This window comes from Symphalangus syndactylus, chromosome 10, assembly GCF_028878055.3.
Source record: "Symphalangus syndactylus isolate Jambi chromosome 10, NHGRI_mSymSyn1-v2.1_pri, whole genome shotgun sequence".
Classification (NCBI taxonomy): domain Eukaryota; kingdom Metazoa; phylum Chordata; class Mammalia; order Primates; family Hylobatidae; genus Symphalangus; species Symphalangus syndactylus.
Window position 1 is genome coordinate 58,170,834 of NC_072432.2, and position 25,508 is coordinate 58,196,341.

Consider the following 25,508-nt stretch of genomic DNA (forward strand, 5'->3'; position numbering starts at 1 on the left):
CACGAACCCATAGGGGAGGACCTCCTGTGTCTTGTAATAGAAAGTTTGATCTCTTCCCAGGGATGACGAGAAGCCACTGGAGAGATTTGATCAATCTAATTACCTGAAAGAAACTTTGCTGGCTTCACAGTAGTGCTAAAGTCTAGTCCTGGCAAAAATTATTTAAGACTGTATCCAACTGAGTTCCATTAACAATGGAAATGGAAAGGCAGTGACAGATATTGCACCTTAAATATGGCCAGAACAAGGTACTTCTAACAAAGTATAGATAGCTGGAATCTCAAGCTGAAATTAAGTGAGCTAGAGAAAAATGAAGATGTGATGTAAAAAGGAGGTAGTGTGACAATAACCTTGTGGAAAAGGACCTTGAGTTTTCAGAGTGTATTATAGTACAATTGCAGGGTGTTTATCTTATTTTGTTTCTTTTAGGTTATATATTTGTGCAATGCTGAAATTAGAATGTGACCATTTAAATAATTCTTAGTAGCATTAAATTATTGGAGATCAGTATGACTTTGACTATCATTCCTAGCAATGAACTTTTTAATAGAAAATGAAATTCACCTATTTATCAGCGTGGTGTTGTGCAAATTTCTTTTTGCTTGAATGTGTTTTAAGAACTAGTGGCAAATATTTAAATCTAATCTTTCAACTGAAACATGACTAAAGAGCTTAAAATGTCTATTCTCAGGCACATTTATGGTGTGTCAGCTATCCACCTCCGTGAGCATCGTATGCTCAGGAGCTCTTATCAATACAGAGAACATGGAAAGAAAACTCCCTGAATAGAAGTCTCAATATCTGTCACATATTCTTCATTCAGTCATTTCATGTCTTATAAAATGCCAAAATATGAAATATTAAGTCATATTTTATAACATGATTGAATCACTCGTTATCCAGAGTTTAAAATCTCATAGACCTCTAGTCAATGAGTCAGTGATGACAATGTTACTTATATTTTAGACAGAGATTCTCAGGTATTTTTTTTTCTTTTTTCTGCCTCAAATAACAGCAAGTCTTTCAGAACAGTGGCTGTCAGGTTTCCAATAGTGGTAATTCTCCCAGAGAGGAAGGGGGTTTGGGTAGACTGAGGCAGCTCCAGACGTCAGTTTGAAAAAGCCTCCTTCAATAAAGTGAATAAAGATCCCTAAAGACATCCAGGTCTCAATCCCTGGTACCTTGTAATGTTACCTGATATAGCAAAAGGGACTTTGCAGATGTGATTAAATTAAAAATCTTGACATTATTCAGGATGATCTAGATGGGTCATAAATGCAATCCAAGTCTTATAAAAGGGAGACAGAGGGAGATTAGACTATAGATGGAAAGAAGGCAATGTAACCATAGAGGCAGAAATTGGAGTGATGCAGCCATAAGCCAAGGAATGCTGGCAGCCACTAGAAGCTGGAAGAGGCAAGAAACAAATCCATCCCTAGAGCCTGCAGGAGGAACCAGCTTGGCCAACACCTGATTTTTAACCCTGTAAGACTCACTTCAGACTCCAGACTTCCCGAAGTATAAAAAAAGTTTCTGTGGTTTTAAGACACTAAGTGTATGATAATTTGTTATAGCAGCAAGAAGAAACCTGTATTATCTACTGAATGTTTTTGATATTCCCCAGAGTTGGGGAAGTTTTATGTTTTCAGACAAACTCATTACAAAAAAGAAAAGAAAAGAAAACAAAAACCCTGAACTTTTTATAGGGTACAAGCAATTGCAAAATGAGAGGCAATGAAATATTCTTTAAAATATTTGCAATGGTACCAAGGCTATTGAAACCAATATGCATCCTTTAAAATTAGAATAAACCCTCTGTTTTGTAACTTTGAAGTTAGTATGCATAACGCTTCATATACTGAGTAGAATTTACTTACTATCTTAGAGCAACAAGGGATTTTTGGAAGAGACAGGTTTACAATTTTCAGAAGTGCCTCACGCATATATGTTATTAGAATCATTTGACAACAGAGATCCATGGATCTCTTCCTCAGGGGTATGATTTGCTAGAGGAGCCAGTACAGTTTCATTCATATTCAGATATTGAACTATTGAACCCCTTAAAAGCTAGAAATTGGCCTTCACTCTATGGAGGAAAGCAAAAGAATTTGAACATTTGACTAATTACTGTGTCTGTGAAACTATGACATATACCTGGTTAGCTGTACCAGTTTTATATCAGGAAAAAGAAACATGTCAAAGTCAGAAACATCCCTTCTATGATGTTTTATATTAAATTTTTAGCCAAAATTCTTATAACATCCTGTCAGGTGAGCAAATGTTACCTTTTTGGTGATGCTTAAGTAAAATTACAATTAGATAATGATTTATGTATTATTTGTTTAAAATCTCTTTCCCCTTATAGACTAATAATTTCATGAAGGCAGGTACTGTGTGTATTGTACCTATCATTGTAAACCAGGCATGTTGCATGGTGAATACTTATTATTGAATGCATCTTCTTGACCTATCCCAATTCTTTAAATTGAGAAAATTGATATTGCTTTACTTGGAAATCAAATTCAAAATAGAGTACCTTTTTGCTAGTTATAGTAAAAAATTCTGTCAGTTATGGAGAAGTATTGTGCTTGAGGAAATTTATGATACAATCACTCTTGATAAAATTTTCATTGACTTCATTTAAAATTTGCTCCTTATAATATATATACAATAGGAAATGTGGCCTTTGTAATCATTTTTAGTAGGAACTAAGATACAACTACATAAGAATTTCTTAATTATAATGAAACTCTGAAGTAGAAGCAGTTTAACTTTTGTCTAGTTGCTGCTACATATACCCCACAGGGATGCCTCACCTGAGAATTGTGAACTTATATGGAAAAGAGTATATATCTTTCTTTTTTCTTCTAACTGAAATTTATCATTTTTGTCATTGATTTTTTACCCTGCCCACAAAAATATTAGCAGTTATGAAAACTGTTGCCAGTAGCAATCACATGTATCCCATATCACATTTATAGCTGCTCAGATTTTTTTTTTTAAGAGTCAGGTTCTCTGTCACTCAGGCTGGAGTGCAGTGGCATGATCATAGCTCACTGCAGCCTAGAACTCCTGGGCTTAAGGGATCCTCCTGCCTCAGCCTCAGCCTCCCAAGTAGTAGGGAATCTAGGCATGCACCATAACTCCTGACTACTGTTCAGATATCTTTGAAATGTGTTTTACAGGCATTGCTACTTTAAAATTATGATAGTTTCTAAACTTATTACAAGAGCTTATTATTTAATGAGTTAATAAAGAAACATACATATTTCCATATCTCATATTTTAAAAAATAAATTTGAAAATTACATTTCAATATGATTGGGGTCCTTTAAATTCTATACATTTTAATTTAGAATAATTATTTTGGGATAGATTCACCAGACTGCTAGGAATGGTGTAGTTGTCCATTTTTACACTCCTATAAAGAACTACCTGAAACTGGGTAATTTATAAAGAAAGGTTTAATTGACTTACAGTTCTGCATAGCCAGGGAGGCCTCTGGAAACTTACAATCATGGCAGAAGGTGAAGAGGAAGCAAAGACCTTCTTCAGGAAGAAGGAAAGAAAGGCCTAGTAAGAGGAGGGGAAACTGCCTCATTAAATAATCAGATCTCGTGAGAGCTCACTATCACGAGAACAGCATGGGGAAAACCGCCTCCATGATTCAGTCACCTCTCACCCAGGTCCCTCCTTCAACACGTGGGGATTATGGGGATTACAATTCGAGATGAGATTTGGGTGGGGACACAGAGCCAAACCATATCAAGGGGCATATAATAAAAAAGATTATGGAAAAACTCCTGCCGTAGAAGATCTGGTCAGCCAGGATGCTTTTAATAAGAGACTGTTTTTAAATTTTAAATCTTTCAGTTCATACTAAAGAGTCTTTTCAAGAATGACAGAGAGATGTGATGTAATCTAATGTTGCAGATAGTGTCCTCTGTGTGTGTGGGCTTTCCATACAAAAGTATAAATCTAAACCAATGATATTTGGAGACCTTTATCTAGTAAGCCTTATAAAAAAAGGAGCCTTATGTAAATTTGAATATTTAGGCACTACCATTAGTGAATGATAGATTGCATTGAGTTTTCAAACTGTTCCATGAAGGGAAGAGTTCTCATTTTTTGTGAGGTTATGTCTTAACATCTGTTTAAGAGTCTGTATCCTGTTCATTGAGTATCCTTCCTTATATCCATCCTCTATAACTGCCTTTCTTTAACAAAGCCGTCATCAGCATCCTGTCTTTTTCCCTAGGTTAAAAAGGCAGGAGGCATTAAAACAAAACTTATCCTCTTTTGAATTGTTAGTGACATCAGAAATTATGGATGTTTTCATCATTGTTTAGATTAGGGGATATTTTGAGTTAAGAGCAAATTTGTTTTACTAATCAGGATGGGAGAAATGACAGTCCTATAGTTGCATAGTTTGGGGTAAACAGACAGTCCAGATGAATTACAGATGAGGTGGCAAACAAAGGCTTTCTGGAATGTTGTCAATTAGATTGTGTTATATAGCTGCAAATAATACCTGAATATGCTGCAAATGACAAATGTTCACTTGCTTTAGTGTCCTTGGCCAGTGTTCTGCAGCCTCAAGGGAAAATTGCAAATTCATTTTTCTTTAGTGCATTTAAGACATTACATAAAGATCTCATAAATCTTAATTTAAAATACCATTTACAAATGGTCTTTTTTATGTTTTTAAAGCCCAGTTTGCCTATAAGTTAGTTGATCTCACGCGATGATGATATGTCTAGCTGGAACTCTATAGAATCATTTTGTTAGCCAGCAACAGCTGTGCTGTTCTTTTCTAAATAGTAATAATGCTGTACATTGCACTTGTTTTTTATTGTTGAGGAGGGCTCCTGGTACCTTTACTGAGGTACTTTGAGAGTAGCCTGATTTCTTTTTTGGAATGCACAATAAAATAGAAGTAATTTAAATTTTAATATGCCTTCCTTACACCATTAATTAGAATGATTTATGTTTGGTTGCCTTCTTGAAATAGAGTGTGATGTTAGGTCTTTCATGCTTTCATGGTGATGTTTTCCAACAGAGCATCTTTTACGAGATAGTATCAAAGTCATCCTGGTCTCAGTTTATTTGCTTTGACACCTTTACTTAACTCCTGGCAGAATACACTCTCACACTGTTCTTCTTAGTCCTCTTTTAGCATTCTAAATTATATTTATTGTCCAGATTTCAGGCTACTTATTTATTTGTTCAAAGTAGAATTATTTGATCATTGATGAGTTTGTCAAGGAAGAAATAAAAAGCAGAGGATGAGATAACTTGAATCATATTTTGGTCAGGATGTTGAAGGCTAGATGTTGAAGGCTAGATGTTGAAGTTAGATGCTTTGTGGAATTCAGAAAAGAAGGACTTCACAAGCAGTAATATAAGAACTTTGTGTTTATGTATGTCAAAAGAAAGGCATTTTACTTCCTCTCTGATCTTATCAAAAAGAAAAGGGAGAATGAAAGGAAGACCCCCATATATTTTAAACAAATTCTTGTAAATACTAAGAATGTTTCTCTATTGTCTGTGGGTCCCTAGGCACCTAGATGACATTGCTGATAAATTGGGCATTTTTTTTGTCACTGGCAAAAATCAGTTCTGAAATACTACTTGGTCTACAGTCATTGTACAATATCTTTTTTTTTTTAATCCAAGGCAATTCAATGTTGACAGTTCTTTTCACTCTTTTCTGAATATTGGAACATATGATTGCATCAAGCTGGCTGCAGGCTCCAGTGCTGACATTTTTTAGCGCAAAGAATGCCCATATCACTCGAACATTTGAAAAGTGTTAATGAGCAGATCAAAAGGACTGTTGCCTGAAGCAGCTAACTTTTTTTTTTTTTAAAGAAATCGGCTCTCTTCCAAACTGAAATCTTCATTCTAGCAGCTAAGTAGATGAGATGTAATCCTCCCTGATGATGATAATAACAAATGAAAAAAAAAACTGGAGAAGAATCAAACTCTGCATATGGTTCATAAAGTGGTGAAAGTGTTTTCCAGAATCTTCAATACAGAGCTGAAGGATGCTAAGTGGAAAAAATTCTGGCAACTAGGCAATATTATGCCTTTTAAAATCTGCAAATTCTCATAAAATATGGTGCATATGAATACATTCTTTTCTGAAATGAATGTGTATTCTTGCACTATTTGATATAAGAATGGAATTCTCATGACTGTAGTTTTTAATGTATTTTTACTAACAGTAAATCTTTCTTTTCTCTTGAACTAGTTTTACTGAAATGTAGGAATGTCAGTTGAACACAGATTTTTGCCATTTTTGGCTTTTGAGCCAAATGGCTTCAGATTATTTTCACCCTTCTTTGTTACTCATGAGGTCGTGTGGCAGAGTGGAGAGAGGGAACATTTTGGAACATCACAAGAAAACCATTTTGTTTCTCGTCCCCAAATTTTTATGTGGGTGACATTGGGCATATTAGCTAAATGTTGTGTCTATATAAAATGGTGGTAAACTCTATCTTACATAGTTATTAAAAGTTTTAAATATAACTATCTGTGTAATTATCTATCATCTATTTGTCCATTCATTCATTCATCTATCCATCCATCCATCTATCCATCCATCCATCCATCCATCCATCCATATATCCATCCGTCCATCCACCCATCCATCCATGCAAGTAATTAAGAACTACTCAACAAATCATAGGCTTTTTCTTCTGCACCCTTTCCCTTTGCAAACTAAACCTTATTTTAAAAAGATGTCATATGGCAGAAGCTGAATTTAGAGTTTGGAGATAGGTGGACTTGGTCCTCAGTTTGAATCCTAATTCTGTGTTTTCTCTTTGTATTTGGGCAAGTTATTGAAGTTAGAGCTTTCTTCTCCTTATATTTAAAATGAAGATAAACATAGTGATTGCACAGAGTTATTATGAAAATAAAAGAACTATAGAGACAGAGTATGTGGCATCTGGCAGCCAGCACCAATAAAGGGTGGTTCTTGTTAATAGTGTGAACAACACACAGATGAGGCTTAGCTCTGGTTCAGTTTCTGAAGGTGCTATTATTTGTTGTGATGGTGGTTGTGTCTCTTAATTTACCAGATCAAAATTTGATTTAGGTAGAGCTTTGAGGGCTTTGTTTTCATTATTAACAATGTAGAAAATATACTTGTCAGGACTTTAATTCACTTTAAATTTATAATAAGTCATGAATTATTCACACAAAAGAATAATGGCGTGCTATTGAAAAGAACTCTAATGTTCTTTTCTGGAATAAGGTGAATATAATTGCATATAGACATATGGCCATATTTAACCATGGAAAGGCATAGAAGCAAAAACCTGGTGGAAACATTGTAATATGTAATTTTTATTATTTTATAAGAATTGTCATTTTGACAAGGACCTACATTTAATCCAATTTATTTCCCAGATGAAGAAACTTAGTATACTTCTATCTCCTCTTCTACAATTGGGTTATCTGACTTTATTGGTTCAGGAAAAAATTTAGTGCTTCATTTTCTTAGGGACTAGTAATATTTCAGTTTCATGTAAATCTGTTTATTATTTTTGTATATTTCTTCCTCAATATTTGACTTATATATTTGGAAAACAACTATAATTATTTGTGAACATTCTCAGTTCCATCAATTTCACTTTAAGTATATTTTTAGTACCTTTAGTATCTGCTGTGTGCAGAGCACTTTATTAGGCTTGATGGCATGTATAAATAAGGGGAAATGATTATTGCCATTAAGAAATTTGTAATTTTCAGTGATAATTTAAAAATTACAAAATCAACATATAAACCCAAATTAATGATGCATAAATGGCTTAACTGTGCAGCAACATATACTTTAAAAAGTTTTATGTCTTCTAGATGAAACAACAGGGAGTTGGTGGGCTACTCTGTGAAGGCTGGTTGAGACCTAACAGGAAAATGATCATTGTATTTGGGGGAAGCACCAGGATCATCAGGCTGGCTGGAGAGGAGGTGCATGTAGGGGGATGTTTGTAGATACATGTTAGGCCTTAACCGTGGAGGGACTGACACCATGCTGAGGCATTTTAACAATGAGAATAGAAAAACTGGCTCATGCTTATGTGCTGCAAAAGGGGCTTTGATAGTTTATCTTGCAGTTTATATTTGATAAAGGACCTCCGGTGAAGAGAAGGAATGTAAAGATGCCTCCCATGATACTATGTGAGTTTGACAGCAGTGGTCATATGGGGATTTTAAATTGAAATTCAATTTTCCGATATCATTATTAAACTAGATGCTATATGGGATAATGAATATGACATTAAAAAAAGGAAGAGTTATAGAGAGAGATGTTGAATAATTCTCAGGAGGATGTAATACAGAACAGGATTGGGGATACTATTTATGTTCTCAGAAATTTATATAACAGTGCAAGATGTACATGTAATAAGAAGAGTAAATTTGAAGTCCTCACGATGAAATGAAAATGAGTTCAGATGTATTATTCTCAGACTTAGTGGAATGGCAGGATGTACCTTGATCTTTTTCTAGTGAGAGAACTCCAGAGAGTACTTTATTCTCTCTTAGAAATTCACAAAACTAAGAGTGGAAGCATGACTTGTAAGGTCTTTCCAATAAAATTTAGTAATTTATTGATTCAAATTGTGAACATTGGGACTGTTTATTCATTTTTACCAGGGAAATGATCGATTAAGCTTCTGTTAGAAGAATATTGACCTGACTACATAGGTTAAAATGGGGAATCAGTTGGAGATGGAGAAATAAGTTAGATGTCTAATTTAACTACAAGTAGAGCATTTAGTCATTGATGCAAAAAAGGCTATGGTAATTATAACTATCAATAAATTTTGTGAATATATTATTAATTAAAATTCTTAGAAAGAGGTGCTGAGAAAAGATGGGGATGCATCTCCTTTGTCTGAGCACCATTCATTTATTTATAATGGCTCAGCCATACTTAAAATGTTATCAGTTCTAGAAACCACACTGAAATGTTGACCAAATCAATATATGCTAAAAAAAAAAAAAAAAAACCTGACCAAGATAACCAGATAACTCAGGACCATCTCATGAGAAATGTTTGATATATTTAGGTTCCAGATTGGTAGACTCAATAGATATATGGTAATTATCCTAGCATTCAAAAATAGGAACTGCTCTCCTCTGAAAGAAAAAGTGCGTGTGTGTGTGTGTGTGTGTGGTGTATTGCCAGACTCTAGGATCAAGACTAAAGACTGGAAACTACAGAGTGGGAAGTGCTTTGGCTTCATTTGGGGGAAAAACTTTCAAATGATGTGGGTTCCTTGCCAATGGACTGAATTGCTTTGTAAGGTAGTGGATTTCTCTTTATTGCAGTAATTCAAACATAGTTAGACTACAACTTGGTGGGAACTTTTCAGAGTATTGAAGTTTTGATTGTGTATGCATTGGAGGAGTTGAAAAAATCTTGTACTAGGTACATTTAAGGTCCAAAGAATCTTGAGAATATGCTTTTAGGAGTGACGGGGGAAGGGAATGAAAAGAATCCCTTTTCCCTTGTCCTTCCCTCTGCAGTCTATCTCCTTCCTTCCCTTCCTCCTTCTTTACTCTCTCAATTTGTTTCTTCCTTTCTTCTCTCCCTTTTTTCCTTCACTTTTTCCTCCTAATTTCCCTTTCTTCCTTCTTCCCTCTCTTTCTTTGTCCCTTCCTCCCTCCTTTCTCTCCCCTTCTCACTTCTTTCCTTTTCCTCTCTTCCTAACTTCTCTTTTTCCTTACTTCCTTGGAAGTCTAATTTTTGCTAGACATTCTATTAAATACTAGAAAGACAGTGAGGAACAAAGCAGACATAACACCTGTTCTCATGAAACTTACTATTTTTTTGTAGATAAAATTAATAAACTAACCCTTTTTTGGTAGATAAAATTATCAACTTGGATAAATTCTAGGAGAGAACAATGCATCTGTGCATATCAAGAGAATCATATATGCTTTGAGAAAATAGGGAGAAATCATCAGAGAGAGAGGAAGGTGGGGGATATTTCAAAGAATGTATTCGGCATGGAAATGATTTGGTAAAGTCATTAGAAGTGAGAAAAGAGATTATGGATTATGCCAACTTTTTAGGTTGCAAATGAAAAAAGTTATTCACTTGAAAGAAACAGGGAAGATAGGAAGGAATGTTAGCTTTTAAATGAAGATGGTTAGGTTAGCTTTGATTTTGTTATAAAACACTAACAGATTTGGTTTTCATTAATTGTTTTGGACATACAAGTTCATAGTCATATGACATGCTTTATTTTTTTATAGAGGAAATACACCTGTAGTTTGATGAACTTTATTTTGTTTTATTATTATTTTAAATCTTAATTCTCTACTGGCATTTATTTCTGGGCTAATTATAAAAAATCATAAAGTTTTATCTTTCACGATTACCAAAATCTACTGGAATTTTATGATCATTGAAAAAATAATATTGAATTAAATAAAACAGTTAAATAGAAATAATGGCATTTTTTGTAACATTCGAAAGGAGATTCAAATTTAATTACTGTCTAGTGATGTCTACATTATTGTCATTATTGTCTGTGTATTTTTTCCCTGAGGCTTAGATCTAAACTAAAATTGAGATGATGAAAATATTATACACACAGAAAATTACGGGTCAGTTCTCTAAACATTATCAATGACATCAAAATATAAAAACCCTTTTACTATGGAAAATGTAAACATTTACAAAGAGAGAGACTAATATATGTACCCACAAAAATTAAAAATTAAAAAAACTAAGATAATGAACTTCCCACTGTCTTCATTATTCAGCTTCAATGATTCTCAACTTATTGTCGATTTTTTTTCTTTCAATTTTTATTTTAGGTTCAGGGGTACATGTACAGGATTGTTACAGGGGTAAATTATGTGTTGCTGGTGTTTGGTGTACAAATGATTTCATCACCCAGGTAGTGAGCATAGTACCTGATGGGTAGTTTTTCAACCCTCACCTTTCTACCAGGCTCTCACTTCAAGTAGGCCCTGATATCTATTGTTCCCATCTTTTTGTCCATTTGTACTCAATGTGCAGCTTCCACTCCACTTATAAGAAAGAACATGTACTATTTGGTTTTCTGTTTCTGTGCTAATTCTCTGAGGATAATGGCCTCCAGCTGCATCCATGTTACTGCCAATGACATGATTTCATTTTTTAAAAATAGCTGTTTAGTATTCACCGGTGTATCTGTATCACATTTTTTTTAGCCAGTCCATCATTGATGGGCATCTAGGTTGATTCCATATCTTTGCTATTGTGAATAGTGTTGTGATGAACATACAAGTGCATATGTCTTTGGTAGAACGATTTATATTCCTTTGGGAATATACCCAATAATGGGATTGCTGGATTAAATGTAGTTCTGCTTTAAGTTCTCTGAGAAATCTTCAAGCTGCTTTCCACAATGGCTGAACTAATTTATATTCTCACCAGCAGTGTATAAACACTCTCCTTTCTCTACAGCCTTGCTAACTCCTGTTATTTATTTTTTACTGTTTAGTAATAGCCATTCTGACTGGTGTGAGATGGTATCTTGTTGTGGTTTTGATCTGCATTTCTCTAATGATTAGCAATATTGAGCATTTTTTATAAGCTTGTTGGCCTTGTATATGTCTTCTTTTGAGAAGTGCCTGTTCTTGTCCTTTGCCCATTTTTTTAAATGAGGTTGTTTGTTTTTTGCTTTTTGATTTAAGTTCCTTACAGATTCTGGATATTAGACCTTTATTGGATGCATAGGTTGCAAATATTTTCTCCCGTTCTGTAGATTATCTGTTTACTCTGTTGACAGTTTCTTTTGATGTGCAGAAGCTCTTTAGTTTAATTAGGTCCTACTTGTTTATTTTTGCTTTTGCTGCCATTGCTTTTGGAAACTTCACCATGAAATCTTTGCCAAAGCCTATGTCCAGAATGGTATTTCCCAGGTTTTCTTTTAGAGTTTTAGGTTTTGTATTTAAGAATTTAATTCATTTTGAGCTGGTTTTTATATATGGTGAAAAGAAGGGGTTTAGTTCGATCTTCCACATTTAGCTAGCCAGTTATACCAGAATCAGTTACTGAATAGGGAGTCCTTTCCCCATTGCTTGTTATTGTCAACTTTGTTGAAGATCAGATGGTCCTAGGTGTGTGGCTTTATTTCTAGGTTATCTAACCTTTTCCACTTGTCTGCATGTCTGTTTTTGTACCAGTACCATGCTGCTTTGGTGTACTCTAGCCTTGTAGCATAGTTTGAAGACAGGTAGTGTGATGCCTCCTGCTTTTTTCTTTTTGCTTAGGATAGCTTTGGCTATTCAGGTTCTCTTCTGGTTCCATATGAATTTTATAATAGTTTTCTCTAATTCTATGAAAAATGATGTTGATATTTTGATAGAAATAGCACTGAATCTGTAAATTGCTTTGGGCAATATGGCTATTTTAACAATATTGATTCTTCCTATTCATGAGCATAGAATGCTTTTTCATTTGTTTTTGTTATCTCTGATTACTTTCAGCAGAGTTTTGTAATTCTCATTGCATAGATCTTTTGCATCCCTGGTTAGCTGTATTCCAAGGTGGTTTTTTTTTTTTTTTTTGTAACTGTTGTTATTGAATTCTTGATTTGGCTCTCAGCTTGGACATTATTGATATACAGATATGCTACTGATTTTTGTACATTTGTTTTGTATTCTGAAAGGTTAGTGAAGTTGTTTATCAGGTCCAGGAACTTTTTGAAAAAATATTTAGGGTTGTCTAAATATAGAATCATATTATCAGTGAAGAGGGATAATTTTGACTTCTTATTTTCCTATTTGGATGCCTTTTATTTTTTTCTGTTATCTGATTTCTCTGGCTAGGACTTCTAGGACGACACTGAATAGAAGTGGTGAGAGTGGGCATCATTGTCTTTTTCTATTTCTTAAGAGAAATGCTTCCATCTTTTGCCTGTTCAATATAATGTTGGCTGTGGGTTTATCATAGATGGTTCTTACTATTTTGAGGTATTTTTTTTTGATGCCTAGTTTGTTGAGAGTTTTAATGTGAAGGGATGTGGAATTTTATTGAAAGTTTTTTCTGAGTCTATTGAGATGATCATGTGGTTTTTGTTTTTAGTTCCGTTCATGTAATGAATCACATTTATTGATTTACGTATGTTGAGCCAACCTTGCATCCCAGGGATAAAGCCTACTGGTTCATGGTGGATTAACTTTTTGATATGCTGCTAGATTTGGATTGCTAGTATTTTGTTGAGGATTTTTGTGTCTATGTTCATCAGGCATATTGGCCTGAAGTTTTCTTTTTTCATTGTATCTCTGATAGCTTTTGTTATCAGAATGATGCTAGCCTTATACAATGAGTTATGGAGGTGTCCCTTCTCCTCAATTTTTTGGAATAGTTTCAGTAGGATTGGTACCAGGTCTTCTCTATATGTCTGGTAGAATTCAGCCATGAATCTGTCTCATCTAGGGCGTTTTCTGGATTTTTTTTATTACTGATCAAGTTTCAGAACTTGTTATTTATCTGTTCAGGATAAATATTTCTTTGTTGTTCAGTCTTCAGAAGTGTATGTTCTTAGGAATTTACCCATTTTTTTCTAGATTTTTTAGTTTGTATGCATAAAGGTATTCCTGATAGTGTTTTAGAGTTCTTGTATTTCTTTGGGATCCATAATGTCCCCTTTGTAATTTCTGATTATGCTTATTTGGATCTTCTTTTTTTTATTTATTAATCTAGTTAGTGGTTTATCAATCTTGTTTATTTTTTGAAAGAACCAAATTTTGATTTTGCTGATCTTTTGTACAGATTTCATATCTCAGTTTCCTTCACTTCAGCTCTGATTTTGGTTTTCTTTTCTTCTGCTAGCTTCGGGGTTGGTTTACTCATGTTTTCCTAGTTCCTCTAGGTGTGATGTTAGCTTGTTAATTTGAGATCTTCCTAACTTCTCGATGTAGGCATTTAACACTATAAACTTTTCTCTGAAAACTGCTTTAGCTGTGTCCCAGATATTCTGGGATGTTGAATCTTTGTTTTCATTGGTTTCAAAGAATTTTTAAATTTCTGCCTTAATTTCACTCTTTGCCTGAAAGTCATTTAGGAGCAAGTTTTTTTAATTTCCATGTAATTGTATGGTTTTGAGAGCTCTTCTTGGTATTGATTTCTATTTCTATTGTACTGTGTTCTGAGAGTGTGATTGGTATGACTTTGTTGTTTTTAAGTTTGTTGAGAATTGCTTCATGGCCAAGCATGTGGTCGATCTTAGAGTATGTGCCATATGCAGATGAGAAGAATGTATATTCTGTTTTTGTTGGGTATTCTGTCGATGTCTGTTAGGTCCATTTGGTTAAGTGTTGAGGTTAGGTCTCAAATATCTTTGTTAGTTTTCTGCTTCAATGATCTGTCCAATACTGTCAGTGGAGTGTTGAAGTCTCCCATTATTATTGTGTGGTTATCTAAGCTTCTTCATAGGTCTCTAAGAACTTGTTTTATGAATATAGGAACTCCAATTTGGGAGTGTATGTATTTAGGAGAGTTAAGTCTTCTTGTTGAATGGAAACTTTTATCATTATGCAATGCTCCTCTTTGTCTTTTTTGATCATTGCTGATTTAAAGTCTATATTGTCTGAAATAAGGATTGTAACCCCTCTTATTTTTTTGTTTTCTGTTTGCTTGAATGATCTTTCTCTATTCCTTTACTTTCAGCCTGTATATATAATTTATGTGAGATGAGTTTCTTGAATATAGCATATAGTTGGGTTTTGCTTCTTTATCCAACTTGCCCCTCTGTACCTTTTAAGTTGGACACTTAGCCCATTTATCCTCCAGGTCAATATTGATATGTGAGGATTTGATCTTGTCATGTTCTTAGCTAGTTGTTATATAGACTTGATTGTATAGTTGCTTTATAGTGCCAATGTGATATGTACTTAAGTGTGTTTTTGTGGTGGCAGGTCTTATATTTCCATGTTTAGTGCTCCCTTTAGGACCATATATATATATATATATATATATATATATATAGTCCCTTTAGGACATCTATATATATAAGATATGTCTTATATATATCCATTACTATATATATAAGATATGTCTTATATATATCCATTACTACATAACTGGTAGTAATGGATTCCCTTAGCATTTGCTTGTTTGAAAATGATTTTATTTCCCCTTCACTTATGAAGCTTAGTTTCGTTGGATATGAAATTCTTGGTTGAAGTTTCTTTTCTTTAAAGTTGCTGAATATAGGCCGCCAATATCTTTTGACTTGTAAAGTTTCTGCTGAAAGGTGTTCACTGTTGGCCTGATGGGATTCCCTTTGTACTTAACCCGGCCCTTCTCTGTAGCTGCCTTTAACATTTCTTTCTTTGCGTTGACCTTGGAGAATCTGATGACTAGATATCTTATCTTTTCTAGTATATTTTAAAGATTCTCTGAATTTCCTGAATGTGCATGCCTACCTGTGTAGTGAGGTTGGGGAAATTTGTGAGGACAATATCCTCAAATATGTTTTCCGAATTGCTTGTTCTCTATCTCTTTCAGAAATGCCAGTGAGTCATAGGTTTGATCTTCTTACATAATCCCATATTTCCTGGAGATTTGTTTTTTCATTTTTAAAAATTCTTAATTGTTTTTCTGCCTGCATTGATTCAAAGGAGCAGTCTTTGAGTTTTGAGATTCTTTTCTCAGCTTCGTCTATTTTGTTATTAATGCTTCCAATTGTGTTATAAAAGTCCTATAGCAAATTTTTAATTTCCAGAAGTTCAATTTGTGTTTTTTTTTCTTAAAATAGCTATGTTATTTTCCAGCTCTTGTATCGTTTTATTAGTTTCCTTGGATTGGGTTTCAACCTTCTTCTGTATCTCACTGGGCTTCCTTGCCATCCAGATTCTGATTCTGTGTCTGTCATTTCAGGCATTTCAATCTGGTTAAGAACCATTTCTGGGGAGTTATTGAGGTAGTTTGTGGAGTTAGGAAGACACGCTGGCTTTTAGAGTTGCCAGAATTCTTGTGCTGGTTCTTTCTCATCTGTGTTCACTGATTTTCCTTTACTTTTTGAAGTTGCTGTCCTTCGGATGAAGCTATTTGCTTTTATAGTCTTTGATGTTCTTGAGGGTTTGAAGGCAGTATAAATTGTGTTTAGTTGATTGACTTCATTTCTGGATGCTTTCAGGAGGCCAAGGCTCAGCTTAGCACTCCTGAGCTTCATGCTGATGCCTGGGGGACTGGGACTGGGCATTTGGCTTTGTTCTTTGACCTCTTGAGGTCAAACACTTTCTGCACTGGAAGGACTGAGGTGTTCCCAGACTGCTGGCAAAACACTCTGATGGGGGCTGTTGGCAAAAGTGTTCCAGTGGTGGGGGCAGGGTGCCACAGGAGAATGCCTTGAAGTAGGGGGCCACCAGAGAGTGCACACTAGTGGGGTGATGGTGTGAGGTGCAGACAAGTGAGAACCAACAGGGCAGCGGGGAGCCACTGGTGTGTGTGCAGTGGTGGAGCATTATTGTCAATCTTTCTTCATCTGTACCCATATCCAATTGCCAATGCACAAATTATTTTGATGAAAATATCAAAATCGTATCATTTCACCTGGAAATATTTGTGCATACCTTTAAAAGACAAACAGTCTTTAAATATATATCCATGATCATAGTAATATACTACATGTTAAAAATAATTCTTTGATGATGTAAAAGTGGAACCACATTTTCAAAGTTGCTATTGTTTTAAACCTTTGAAAATTTAATAGCATAGTTGACACATTTGACATTAGATGACATCAAGCTGGAACATTTTCAGTTTTCCCTCTTAGTATAGAGACTTTGATGTGTACCTGAAGTAGCTGAAGCCATTGACACTTGGTCAAAGATTTTCCATCACGATGGTGTGAATATCTAGATAGCCCGATACCAGTAAAGGTCATTTCAAATTAAGCCCCATTCTATTCATGTGACGAATTAACTGTATTGGGGGGCTGAGGCGGGTGGATCACCTGAGATTAGGAATTTGAGACCAGCCTGGCCAACATGGTGAAACCCCGTCTTTACCAAAAATACAAAAAAATTAGCCAGGCATGGTGGCGGGCGCCTGTAATCCCAGCTACTCCAGATGCTGAGACGGGAGAATCGCTTGAATCCGGGAGGTGGAGGTTGCATTGAGCTGAGGTCACGCCATTGCACTCCAGCCTGGGAAACAAGAGTGAAACTCCGTCTCAAAAAAAAAAAAAAAAAAAAAAAAAAGAATTAACTGTAAAACATTTCATGAGTAAGACATCACAGGAAAGGGGTCTTGGCTAAGAAGTTGATTTGTTACAAGCAGCTTCAAGCAACACTTTGTATCCTTACGGGCTGAATTAGGAGACTGTCAGTTGGAGTCTCATTGTGGTTACAGTCAGGTGCCAGTTTGGCCGGAGTCATCTGGAAGCTTGGTGTGCCTGGGTGTCCAAGATGGACTTTTCTCTTATATGTCTCAAATCTCCTCTCGAATGGCTGAAATAGCTGGTGATCAGCTGGTGTCTCCCTCTCACCACCCAGCCTAGATTAGTTTGGGTTTCCTCACAGCTTGATGGTCTTGGGGTGGATTTCTGACCTGACAGCAGTGTTCCTCAACAGTGAGTGTTCCGTAGATGTCAGGGAAACTGAGAAGTCACATAGTACCACTTCTACCTTTTTCTTTTTTTTCTTTCTTTCTTTTTTTTTTTTTTTTTGAGACAAGAGTCTCTCTCTGTCGCCCAGGCTGGAGTCCAGTGGCACGATCTCGGCTCACTGCAAGCTCCACCTCCCGAGTTCACGCCATTCTCCTGCCTCAGCCTCGCGAGTAGCTGGGACTACAGGCGCCCGCCACTATGCCCGACTAATTTTTTTTGAATTTTTAGTAGAGACGGGGTTTCACCGTGTTAGCCAGGATGGTCTCGATATGCTGACCTCGTGATCCGCCCGCCTCGGCCTCCCAAAGTGCTGGGATTACAGGCGTGAGCCACCGCGCCCGGCCCACTTCTACCTTTTTCTATTTGCCGAAAGCTAGTTATAGGCAATCCAAGATTCAAAGAGAGGGGCATAAATATTGGGTGGCAAGGTTCAATGAGGAACTTCTTTGGAGCTACCACAGTATTTTATGTATCAAATTATTTTTACACATCCTTACTATCTCCTCCCTATGCCATAGAAATTTTTATATTTGATTTTTTTTGACAGGTTATCAAGGATCCTCCACCACCACCACCCCCTGCACCAAAAGAGGTAAGTGAGTGCCTAAAAAACTGGTATGGCTGGTTTTTTTTTTTTTCCAAATGCAGATACCATGCCCAAATTTAATCAATTTTGTCTGTTTGATAACTATGATACCTATGTACTGACTTTTTAATTTATATAAATCAGTGGTTATTTTTCATCCTCTTATGATTTATTTCATATGCTAGAGGAATGGGACCTTCATACATTGCTAGATATAAACTGGCCATTGGAATCAATAGTACATAAAGATTTAATATACTTTTTATAGTACTATATCAGTAGTTCTGATATCACTTATGTTATTGACAAAAAAGATCCAAGCTGACAGTTGAAAGATCCTATTACTTTCTTCAAAATTCTTGGTGCTTTTATATGATTCTGTTAACCAGAATCATGTTAGGAACATGAAATAAGGAACGTGCTGGTGTTGTATATTTTCAAAACTTCTCAACTGCCTATCTTTTCAGTTCAAATTTCATAGAGTCCGAACCTACACACACATTGATGCTTTAATAACTGTTAAAATGCTGTCCTAATTTTAATATTTTATCTTTATAAGTATGAAGTGATGAATAGATTTGAAATACCAAATGATTCCCATAGTTAAAGAACAACTTCTAGTTACCTAGGGATGATGTAAGAGAGATTCCTAAAATTTGAGGAGGGAAAGGAGTTCTCATATCCTGTAGAACTCCACTTGAAATTTATGCATGTAAGTGTAAATATATCCACATGTTCTATATATAGTTTTTTCCATAGTAATGGCATAATTGAGAAAAATATTTAAATATGAGCCAGTTGTGACTAAACAGTATTTTAAGAAATTAATTAAAAACTATTTATAAAACATATTTCCACAGGAGGAAGAAGAACCTTTGCCTACTAAGAAGTGGCCAACTGTGGATGCCTCCTATTATGGTGGTCGAGGGGTTGGAGGAATTAAAAGAATGGAGGTTGGTATCTTAAAAAAAAAAATAGAAGCTGCTAATCTGGAGTATGTATTTCTAGGACTATTAAGCCATGGAAACTACTTTTCACAATTCTGTTATAATATCATCCATTTGTGCTTAACACTGGGTCTTTTCTGGATACATTTTTTTTCTATGGAATCATCCTAGCCACTGCAAAATTGGCCTAGAAGAACTGGTTTCATTAGTCAAAGGATTGCATTGATAGGACCTCTGAATTTTAAGGGACAAAACAAAGCTAGGGTTTTTCTTATTTTGGAAAAAATTACCGCATAGAACGTCAACTTTGAAGAAGCCAGCCACTTCAAGTTGCAACAATGTTCTTCTTTGTAAAGATCCAATAGTTATCTACTATTTGAGAAGAAAATGTTAAAATATTCAATAGCATGGATCTGACTTCATCACAAATATAGAGAAAGCACATTTAATACTTTATGTTAGTTGCCGCTTATGAACTATTATAATTGATATTATATATCATTTATAGAATGCATTGAACTTTCAGACTAGCCCAAAGTGTTGATTAAAATTGAACTTTAATATTATGTCTTAAAAGTCAAATAAGATTTTCTTATCACCATGAACTATTTTTTCAAAGTGATATATTATTTAGTAATAGGCAATTATTACCAGCACTGAGCTCTTAACAACAGTATAAACAGGCCTGCATCCCATCCCAAGGAGCAGTTCAAGGGATTTTTTCATGAACACATTGACTTTATTATTAAATCCTGGCATTCCTTCCTTATTAGTCATAATTTTCCTTTCTGATTAGAATGTGTTTTATGCATTTTACCATTGTTGCACATGTTTCCTATTGTCATGTCTGCTTTGTGCCAGCAAAAATTGATAACCTAATGAACAACCCCACAATTATTGCAATTTTCTCCTTTTATACATTACAATAAAATTCAGATTCCCAAGGAGAGTTTCCCCTTTTCAGAATAAATTTTACTCTTCTTAGAAAAAGCCCAGACAGGCCGGGCGCGGTGGCTCACGCTTGTAATCCCAGCACTTTGGGAGGCCGAGGCGGGCGGATCACGAGGTCAGAAGATCGAGACCACGGTGAAACCCCGTCTCTACTAAAAAAGACAAAAAATTAGTCGGGCGTGGTGGCGGGCGCCTGTAGTCCCAGCTACTCGGAGAGGCTGAGGCAGGAGAATGGCGTGAACCCGGGAGGCGGAGCTTGCAGTGAGCCGAGATTGCGCCACTGCACTCCAGACTGGGCGACAGAGCGAGACTCCGTCTCAAAAAAAAAAAAAAAAAAAAAAAGAAAAAGCCCAGACATACTGAACATGGTTGTCATTACCAAACTGTTTATATAGGTCATCTGACAGTGATTCTTACTTTTCTGGACCACATTAGATCTTGAAGCAATGGACATTTTCCCAGAGAGCTTGCCCTTTATTGTTGAAATATCCTCTGAAGCAGATACCTCATTGCCAATTATCCATGATTATAGGCAGTTGCTAGATGCAGTTAAGTTGGTCTTTGGAGAAGTTATTGCATGTATTTTTGTGTGCTAGAAACTGAGAATCTCAAACAATATAAGGAGCATGGCTAGGCAAGTTTGTGTTGTTTGACACAGAAGGAAGGTTATTTTCCTTTCTTACCTTTGTTGTGTCATTCTAGACTTGGGAGGGTGGGAAAAAAAGTATATAGGATGTTCCTATATGTATAAAACATACACTTTTAAATAAAAGTGTTACAATCAAATATCCAAATATAATGTGTAACCACTTATTTTTAGTTGATTTGACCTCATTCCAAAATGTGTGTGTAAAAAGATCTATATAACAGGGAAAAAAAAAGCCTTGATAGGATATACCAAAAATATGAGTAGGTTTCTCTGGATGGACAATTTTCAATCTATGCTATATATTTCCCTATTTTTTAAATGTATTTGACCATGAGCATGTACTACTTCATATTCAGAATAATAAACAATACCATTTTGAAATTCACTCATAAAATACGACATGATAATAAAGTAAGGATATTAGTATGTGAGCCTTATTTGAATAAATAATATTCTTGCTTTAAAAAACTAGGAATATGTCAGATTTTTGTTAGTTTAATATTCCAGTGTTCCAAAGATTGAGATCTCTTTCTAAAGGAAGGGAAATGTGTGAGTGAGCCCCTGAATGGGTCCTGAGTTAAAAGGAACATTATCGGTTTATATTTATGAGAGCCAAGGGCACACACACATCCCTAACTAACCTATAATTCAAGTTTCAAGAGTTTTTAACTCTTAAGATGTGAAATTATGTTGCCCACCCATCCTTTTCAGTTGAACAAAATCTGTGACAAAAAACCGCAGCCAACTTGTAATAAATCTGGGTCCATTTTAGTTTTGGATAATGTTGGCTACCTTGCATGAAGTATTCCATCAACAAGATGGAAATGAGAATGAGAATGAAGAAAAAAATGGAAAAGCAAGTGTGGATGTTACAAAGGGAAACACGATACAGGTTGAGTGTCCCTTATCCGAAATGACTGGAACTAAAAGTGTTTTAGATTTTGGATTTTGTTCAGATTTCAGGATATTTGCACATACTTAATATGATATCTTGGGGAGGAGAGCCAAGTTTAAACATGAAATTTATTTTTGTTTGATATATACCCCATACACATAAGAGGAATATGTTTGACACACATCTTATACACAAATAAAAAGAATATGTGTATAAGGTGTGTGTCAAACATAAATGAATTTAAAATATACAATAAATACACAAACATAATATACGAGCATAAATGAATTTTAAAATATACAATGTTTTAAAATAATTTTGTGCATGAAACACAGTGTTGACTGTGACCCATCAGATGAGGTCAGGTGTGGAGTTTTCCTCTTATGCTGTTAAGTTGGCACTCCAAGGGTTTCAGGTTTTAGAGCAATTTGAATTTTAGATTTTTGAACTATACTCAACCTGTATATAAAAATACACAGTAAAAATTGAACTGAGAATTAAGCATCATTAAACATTTTCAAACATTAATTTATTTAAGTGAGGAGATGGAAATGTTTCATTTATCTATTTTTTAAGAAATCCGGAGTGGATGATGGGGAGTTATTGTGTTGCCCTGGCTGGTCTTGAACCCCTGAGCACAAGCGATTTTCTCGATTCTCTCATGTAGCTGGGGCTACAGGCAGGTGCCACTGTGCAAACAAAATTTGTATTAAAAGCATGCTTATTCAAACCTGGAAGGTACTTCTCTCTTTTTTTTTTTTTCAAAAAAAGCCCTTAAACTAGGAAAAGTAAAAGGAATTATAGAAATTATGAGCACATGTGAATTACAGAACACATTTTTATAGCTAAGGTTATTTTAAGCCAGCATAGGGATTTTTACCTAGAATATTTTTTCTTCCTTCTTCTTTAAATTAAATATTTAAACACTATGGTAATGGGAATTTTTAGAAAGCTGGAACTGAGATGATGTTAATAACAGCTGTTAGCACAACTGATCCACAATACCTAATGACTTCAACTGTGTGTTTCTGCCAATTCAGTGTGAAACTGTTTTTGTTTCTTTTCTTGATTCTGAAATTGCTCCTCAATGATATAACCTCCTAGTCATCCAAATATGCTCTGGAAATTATGGAATTTTATTGCTTATAATGAAAGCCAAGTGGAGTTGGAAGAATTTAGCTATCAAGCTTACACTTATTTTTTTCCATAATAAAGCCTGATATATTAATTCTGCTAAGGCTTTCTTTAGCAGTCTATTCTTGTTATTCTTTTGTCCTTTTTAACTGTCTCAGTGTGGTCAAACTAAAACATTAAAATTTATGCATACATACACATACACGTATATATGTATATTTAATTGCTTTTAAGAGTTTGAAAACTCTAATAATTTCTAGTTTCAGACTTTGAGTAAGTGAGAATTGTTTGTGGTGGTGTTTGTGGTGGTGATGATGTTGATGATGATTAAATAGCTCCCTCATGAACTAAAACTAATGAATTTCTTTAATGGATCTTCTTTAGATCTCAGCAACTACATTTCTCAAGTACAGTCATTTGATAGTGTAGTACCTAGAAATGCCACATTGGGTCAGAACTCTAGTTTAACTAGCTTCATATGTATTTTTTTTAATCTGAGAATAGTGCCAGTGAAACTTGAAAGAAGAATATGATTATCATTACCTCTGCAATATCAACTGTGAAACATAGGCGAGGGAGCTGTCTATGCTACAGCCTATCATTTCTGAATGGATCTAAATTGTATCTACTTCTCTTTCTACCCTGAATGACTTCTCTAAGTTAGGACATTTGTGTCTTTACTTAATTGTGTATCTTTTTTTTTCCTTAAAATCGAGCCTTTACAATTGGAAGGATACGTGTCCTGATTTTAGAGTTTTTAATACAATTTAGCTATATCTAAAGATTTTATAAGTGTTAGTTTATCCAGGTAATGGCACCGTGATTGGAAAGAGAAGGTCATTTCTCTGGAAAGAAAGCCAACTATCTAGCTCTAAAGGTTTAATGGTGTTTAAAACAATTTTAACAGCCTCATAAAAACATTCTAGTATCATTGATCACACTGAAAGATATAGATACATTTTAATGACTCAACAGGGCCCACTTGAAATTGAAAGCCCATTCTAAAATTGTAGTAAAAAAAGGTAAAAACATCTAAGTAAGCCTTATCAAAAAGACTGAATAGTTCTTTCCATGAATAGTAATCTTCTCTATCCCTACCCACTAATTCAGATCATTAAAATGCTTTACGAAGTCTTAGGATTTTTTTTTTTTCTTTTTAGAAATCACTTAACTCTGGTGTGTCATAGTGTGCCCTGGGTAGGTCTTAGTATAGGTTTCTAGAGCTTCACTCCTCTGACCTTGCCCATCTTTGGTGATGTCCTTGGTTTTTGTAGGACTTTCCACTACTCCTGGTTGGACAAGCGCTTCTCCAGGGGCTGCATCCTATTTTTACATGCCCAGTTTGACTCAAATTTAGCTCTTAATTTCTGTCTATTGAAAAATAAAACAGTCATTTGATGTTTTTGTTTTTCAATGTCAAGAGTTTTCAGAGGAGGAAATTTGCTATAATTTGTGGAATTCTCTAGTGTTCCTGAACTTTTCTTTTCAAAGCAGTCTTTTCAGATTTGACCTCCTCAATGAAAAAAATCATATGCCACACAACCATACTCAGATGAGCTTGGGAACTAAAGGCTGAACACTACATTACATAGTAGAACTATAGAAGTAAAGAAAACTCATGTATAATTATTTTACTTTCAAAAACTAAATGTTCAGATCATACTTTTTGCCTTAATCAAATGTGATGAAAAGTTTGGAAGAAGCAACTCTTTTGTATAAAATACATTTGTAAAATTCTAACCAATTGGAAACTTATTAACCCATTTCAATCCATGTTTGAATCCCTGCCCCATCACTTACTAGCTGGCTTTGGGCATATCACTTAACCTTCTTGTGCCTCATCTGGAAAGAAGAAAATAGAGTATCTATCTCACTGCATTTTTGTATGGATTAAATGCAGACTGACACATAGTAATCACTCAGTAAATGCTAACTATCATCATTTTCATATATTTCTTCCAGTGTCATCACTACATATGGGTATGTGTTTAGCTAGCAGGGGAACAAACCAAATTAGAGAACAGAATTACACACTGTCATGCATTTCATATGTAAACCACAAATGGACTCTTTATTTAAAACTATGGAAAAATGGTTGCTTCAAATTTAGTTGGCTCCAGATTTTTTTACAAAGGGTTTTTTTTTTTGGATCTTAATATTAAATACAGTAAGGAGTGGTGAGAAACCTATTCAGCCTCTGAAGAGGAGAAATTAGGAATTAGGATACCTGCTTATCTTCTTTTTCACTCTGAGATGTGAACTAAAGGACCATAGGCTCAATAAGAGCCTGTTCCTCTAGGACACTTTATGTCTGATAACAGTACTCTCCCTTTGTTTCACAGGTTCGTTGGGGTGATAAAGGATCTACTGAGGAAGGTGCAAGGCTAGAGAAAGCCAAAAATGCTGTGGTGAAGATTCCTGAAGAAACAGAGGAACCCATCAGGCCTAGACCACCTCGACCCAAACCCACACACCAGCCTCCTCAGACAAAATGGTACACGCCAATTAAGGTATGTGTCCAGATTTTGTGTAATTTAACTCAAAACTTCTGGAGACATTGTAACTTTTTTGGTACCACGTCCCCCCAGCTACTTGAAAGGGGGTAGATGAAATTGCAGATATTCGTTGTACACTCTTAACAGCTGAATACTTTCTTGGCAATAAGAACCTCTAGGTTTTTATTACTTATTAGTTTACCTTATGAAAGAAATGAGGGTAA

At 35.1% G+C, this 25,508-nt stretch overlaps 1 protein-coding gene across 6 annotated transcripts in view; it reads left to right on the forward strand.

Moving 5' to 3' along the window:
- The window catches only part of ANTXR2 (ANTXR cell adhesion molecule 2), a 153,419-nt gene that overhangs the window by 68,072 nt on the left and 59,839 nt on the right, over positions 1-25,508 (forward strand). For all 6 annotated transcript variants that reach the window (XM_063610338.1, XM_055297211.2, XM_063610337.1 and 3 more), the window contains exons 13-15: positions 18,175-18,219; positions 19,074-19,166; positions 25,132-25,299. In XM_063610338.1, the coding sequence (XP_063466408.1) occupies positions 18,175-18,219; positions 19,074-19,166; positions 25,132-25,299 (306 nt within the window). The remainder of the gene's footprint in view (positions 1-18,174; positions 18,220-19,073; positions 19,167-25,131; positions 25,300-25,508) is intronic.